The sequence below is a fragment of the Arvicola amphibius genome, chromosome 9 (assembly GCF_903992535.2).
Source record: "Arvicola amphibius chromosome 9, mArvAmp1.2, whole genome shotgun sequence".
NCBI lineage: Eukaryota > Metazoa > Chordata > Mammalia > Rodentia > Cricetidae > Arvicola > Arvicola amphibius.
In genome coordinates, this window is record NC_052055.2 from 115,785,165 (window position 1) to 115,791,164 (window position 6,000).

At 49.1% G+C, this 6,000-nt stretch overlaps 1 protein-coding gene across 1 annotated transcript in view; it reads left to right on the forward strand.

The window, feature by feature from the left end:
• Positions 1-2,796, forward strand: part of LOC119823122 (sodium/glucose cotransporter 1-like) — a 42,227-nt gene extending 39,431 nt beyond the window's left edge. Inside the window, exon 14 of the mRNA XM_038342921.1 lies at positions 2,471-2,796. Coding sequence (XP_038198849.1) covers positions 2,471-2,796 — 326 coding nt within the window. The remainder of the gene's footprint in view (positions 1-2,470) is intronic.
• The last annotated feature ends 3,204 nt before the right edge of the window (positions 2,797-6,000 follow it).

Here is a 6,000-nt window from a genome sequence, read left to right on the forward strand (position 1 = left end):
AACCAGCCCTCGGGTTCCACAGGCAGAGCCCACAGGCGCGTGGTGCTCAGGGGGAGGCAGAGTGGGAAAAAGAAGGGCAGTAGTACAGGATTCCAGACCAGAGGCTCCTGAGAAGGGCAGGGAGGGAGGGAGGGAGGGGGGAGGGATGGACGGAGGGAGGGAAGGAAAGAGCCCTTCCCCCTCCTGGATGTAGATCTGGGTGACAGAACTAAGTTTCAGTCCAAGGAAGCAGACAGACAGACAAACAGGCAGACAGAGAGAGAGAGAGACAGAGAGAGACAGAGAGAGGAGAGAGGGGGGCTGAGAGTGAGATTTCCATCAAATAGCATCAGAAAAAGAGCCTACAGATTCACAGGATCCAGGAGTGAGTCTGATGGTTTGAGCTTCTCAAAGCCGCTGCCACAGATAGGGATGAAGATGTGATGAGGTTAAGGCTTGAGTCTGGGGCAGAGAGTAGCTCCAGGCTATGAGGTTGTGGGAGTAAAGAAAGTAGAGAGTAGGTCAGGCTGGGAGGAGGTAGAGCTCCCAGTCCCCTGTTCATACCTGCTGGGGAGGTTCAGAGTCCCGAGAGAGGCTTGGCGCGTCCTCCATTGCAAGACATGTACCCTGGTAGGGCTGGCCTGCAGACTTCTATGGGATGGCAGTCATTTGTGTTGGGCACAACGCCCCATGTTTGAAGATCCTCCCCATTCCTGCTGCTGGTGGCTTTTCTTTTCCTAAGGGGCTGGAACTGGCCTTGGTGCCAGAGTCCATCAAAATACACTCATCTGGGGCAAGTGTACTTATCAACGGTCAGCTCCAGCTGTCGACTTGCTACAACCCAGAGCCATCTGGAGAGAGAGAACCTCAACTCAGGAATTTCCTAGATCAGACTGTCCTGTGTGCATGTCTCTGGGGGCAGTTTTTGGATTATTGATTGACATGGGAAGACCAGGGTCACTGTTGGGCAGCATCACCCCTGGGCCAGTGGTTCTGGGTTGGGTACCATGGCTGAATGTGAGCCTGGGAGCAAACAAGTAAGCAGCATCCCTCTATGGTTCCTGATTGATGCTCTTGCCTTGAACCGCCGCCCTGACTCCCCTCAATAACGGACTGTAACCTATAAGCAGAAGTAAACCCATTCCTCCCCCAAGTTTCTTTGGTCAGTATTTTACCATAGCAACAGAAAGTAAGCTGGAATAAGTCCCATTTTAGAGTTGGCGAGACAGGGCACTTAGCAGTCAGGGAACCAGTCAGTGAGAGAGCCAGGATGCACACTGCCTCAAAATGTGTGCTCTTGCTCTCAGCCCGAGACAGCCAGACGCTCACCAAACAGCCTCACTGTTAGGTGCCTTGGGCTGAGGTTGAATTTCTAGTTGACTTTACCACATGTCTCCAGTGCCTCCCTGCAGCCTGTGTGCTCCTGGGCACTGTGTGATGAAGTAATACCATGGGCCTTTAAGAGCAGAAGCCACAGCACGGCTGGTGATCAGGACTCTCGACCACAGGATGAGATAACCATCTCGCTGACTGGTCCTCCCTGGCTACAGGTGTCTTTCATCTTGTAATGGAGACCACTCTATCTCTGACGGACAATTCCACCGTCCCTGAGCTTCTCCAGCCTCAGATGCAGAGACATGAAGGGGGCAGGTGACATGGGAGACTCAGGGGCTGTTCAGTGATGAGACATGAGATATAACAACACAATTGTTGTAATCCAGCTCTGACTGAAATGGAGCTGTTCTTTATCCAGGTGTGTCTGGGAGGTTACAGCCTAGGCAGTGGCTGGACCCAGAATAGTGGGATAGAACTTAACACGGTACTGATCCTGACCAGCACGGGCTCCGAGGGGCCAGCCTGCACCATCAGTGCAGACAGACGCTGGGGTAATGTGCAGCTCCAGTTGTGAGTCCTAGACAAAGGAATGGCAGCCTTCTGAAGTTACTAGGCTCCCCTTCAGGATGGCCATAGGATGTTCCTCCAGGGCCCAGGTAGCTGCAGATGCTCTGCTGGCCAAGCCGAGGACTAGAGTTTCCTGGAGAAGACACGCCCCAGATGTCATCGAAGAGAATGATGTCTGCTTCCAGGAATCACTGGGTTTCCTGTATCCTCCAAAACATAATGACATCACAGAAGGGTATACCCAGAGGCACAGCTACTACCTGCAATAGACTGGCAGTAATGGAGAATGACATAGTAATAGCTTACTGACATATGTAACATAGTGAGTCACATTTCTGTAACACTCAGGCTCCCTAGTCAAGACCATCTGGGCCCAACTCTGAGCTTTCTGCCTCCTCGAGGCCTCCTAAGCCCCTTTCCACCCTCTATTTTAGCTGTTTTCTCTGAGAACTGTCCTTGGGTAGGGTGACAATGGACTTTCAGGTAAGAAGTCCAAAGAACTCCATTCTGCTGAGGCGAGCCTCCCCATCAAGCCCTACCTTCTGAATTAGAGCCTGCTTGTCCCCCTGACCTTCTCCCTTCCTTCCAGGCATGTTTGGGGAGACCAATACCTGCTTCTCGAAGTTCTGGGACTTGTTCTGTGGTCTTGACGCACAGGCAAACACCAAGATAGGCCCTGAGAATGCCACCGAGGAGAAGAGAAAGGCCACCTGGGAGCAGATGGGGTCCAGTGACACGTCCGCCAACTTAGAGACCCTGACCAGGAGAATGGCAGCTAGGAAGAGCGAGGAACACCAAGAGAAGATGAGAGACTGGAGTGACATACCAGAGAGCCGCTTCTGGAAGAGAGTCGTGGATGCCAGCGGGATCCTGTTGTTTGTGCTTCTGGTTTTTGTTCACGTCTACTATGCTTGATGACTTTGGAGTTGCTGCCTTTCCCGGACGGCATCATCACGAAGGGATAAAGCGTCTCCTTTAGAGACCCGGTAGCGTGGGGCCAAGGACCACGGCAGTGAAAACAAGCTCTCGGTGTGGTCATCAAGCACTAGCAGCTGCGGGGCATGCGTGGACAAGAGACAGAGGTGTACGAACTACGCCGCTGAAAACATCTGCTCCTCTTGGAGGCGAGTCATGTTCTCTAAATGACTGCACTGCATAAGCGCTGCATTTCCTTTAAATTTAATGTTTGATTTTTATCTCTGATGGTTTTGAGTTTTCACACACACACACACACACACACACACACTTTGCTTGTGTCAAATGCCGGCACCTCTTTCCTGTCCCCACTCCGCATTGCTTTGCTCTCTACTATCCTGAAGGCACGGCCCTGCTGAAACGGCAGCAGCGGCGCAAGTCCAGCCCCACCCTTGCCGCGGGCTTTTGCCCACGGGGGTTTTAGGTCAGTGCTGATGACCACTCAGGCCAGGGAGCAACAGCTGACTCCTTCAGTGGGTCAAGGGCTGCTGCTCTGAGAGACCTGGTCTCATACCGTTTACCTTCAGTCAGCTTCTGCTTCACTGATTCCAAAGGATAGAGAGAGGGCACGTCCCTTCCCTAGGAGCTCTCTCTAGTCATGCCCCAAGTCTGACAGTAGAAGAGGGGCCTATGGGTGAGATTATTTTTAGCCAACAGTTTTAGCTGATCCAAACACTCCTGGGCTATATGTCACTACAGGAATTTCCTAAACCTCTCTTTCCTCTTGGACCATAATAAATGATCTGTGTCTCTAGCAAAACTTGCAGGTGTCTTGAAGTGACCTGGGGGAGCCCCACTCAGAACTGTGAAAACAATGTGCTCAAGATATACTTACATACCCCAACCCTCATTCCTTCCTAATTCTTCAGCTGACAGTTCTGAGTGCTAGCTGTGTCCCTCAATATGTTGTGCTTGTAAGAAATGGGTATCGGGGTCCAATAAAATGACCATACAATCTGAAGTATTTCCACAAAGCAGAAGTTTTACTTTTGTAGAAGGTTGCACAGACGTACTTCAGCAAGAAGGCCACTGAGCAGGGCTTCCTACACCACACTCTGAGGGTCGGAACCTGGCCTCACATTTTTTAAAATTTATTATGTACACAGTGTTCTGCTTGCACATTTGCCTGCAGGCCAGAAGAGGACGCCAGATCTCATTACAGATGGTGGTGAGCCCCCACGTGTTTGCTGGAATTGAACTCAGGACCTCTGGAAAAGGAGCCAGTGCTCTTAACCTCTGAGTCACCTCTCCAGCCCTCACATAACCTCTGAGCCACCTCTCCAGCCCTCACATTCTTTATGTGATTGACTGATTCAAAACAGCAAAGCTGATCAGCAAAAAGAGACTTGAGAACACGATTCACCCTTGTTCTACATTTTCATTGTTTGTTGTTGTTTGTTTTTGTTGTTGTTTCTGCTGTTGTTGTTATTGTGTCTTCTAGGATTCACCCTTGAGCTCATGCTTTGACTTAAAAAAAATGGAGACTCGGGGAGGGATTTTTGCTGGCTGGTGTTTTTACAAACTTCTTTAGAGAGATCTTTCTTTGTCTACATTTAATTCTTTGATAGAAAAGATAGTACATTTCATTAACATTTCCTATAATGCACCCTTTATAACACAATTCAATTATTTTTAAAGTTTATTTTGTATTATAAGAAACATCTCTTCAGGGCCTGGAGAGATGGCGTAACAGTTAAGAGCAATGGCTGCTCTTCCAGAGGACCTGGGTTCAATTCCCAGCACCTACATGGTGCTAACAACTGCCTAGAACTCCAAGAACTGACACCCTCACAGACATTCATGCAGGAAAAGCACCAATACACATAAAATAAAAATGAAGACATTTTAGAAAAAGATTGGCAAAGAATCTGAAGTAAACCTCTTCATTTATTAGCTCCTTGAGAATTTTATGATCTATTTTGAGCATATTCACCCAACTCCACTAATTTTCTAACTCCTTCCAGATCTCCTATAGCCTCCTTACCCACCTAACTTTGTATTCTCATTTTAGTTTTTAAAACAATCAAATCCAATTTGCACTGTGTGTATAGTCTTAGATGTGGGTGGTGAACTCACCAGGAGCTATGACTGTAAGAACTGCAGCTCGGATGGAAAGCAATCCTGGTAGGCAAGCGTCAAGGAATACCACAGAGTCACTGTAGCATAATAGTTCACAGTCCTGTTCCAGGGAGAGGTTGCCCAATGTAACAACAACTCTGTTCCAGCAGGAAAGGTTTCCCCAGTGCCGCTGTTACAGTCCTGCTCAGCTCTTCTCTGCTTTGGCTCCAGCAATAAGTTGTAACTTCTCTGCTCCGCTCCATTCTGGAGAAAGAAGATCCCACCCAAATCTCCTTCAGATTTATTGGGAGGGAATCCAGGAGAGTGGCTGCCTCTGCCAGGGTGGAGAAAGGCAACTCCCAACTGAACATGTATGAGGCTTATATAGGGCTTCTTAGGGGCAGAATTTTTCCAGGGTAAAGATTTTCAGGGTGGGAATTGGTTGGATTATAATCCCTGAATTTGAACAAGCCCAGAGATTGACTGGATCGTATAAGATGGGAGGAGACAGCTCTCAGACACATTCTCACTCTGAGAATCTTGGAGGCAGGATCGCCATTTCAGACTGAGGTAGAGGTAAGAGCCAATGGCTGATTGTTTTGCTTTTCTGACCTTCAAATTGAACCCCAGTAATTGTGCTAACTGAATTTGGCACTGGGTGTCAGAGCTGGAGTTCCTAAAGCAAACCCAGAAGAGACTATTAGAGAAAACGCATAGTTATAGTGAGTGGGTGGACGCCAGCAGTTTTGGAGATGCTGGTACCATATGATGGCTATTAGGATTCAGGCATTATGCTGGCCTCCCCTTTCACCTGGCAGGGTGAATCCAGACAGTACCCTCCCAGGCCAGGGTCTTATAGTTTATGACGTCATAGATGCAAAGGTCCCTTTAAGAGACAAGCTCCACCCATTCCTGGTCTCTCTTCCTGCTGCTCTTCTGAAGAGGCAAGCAGGCCTTTGCTTCCCCCTCCCCCCCCCTTCTACCCTCCTGTCAATAAACTCCACACTCAAACTCTATCTGTATGGCGCATCTCTCTCTCCCGTGTGGTCCTCACTCACGAAGGGACCCACCAGAGTCCCACTTTGC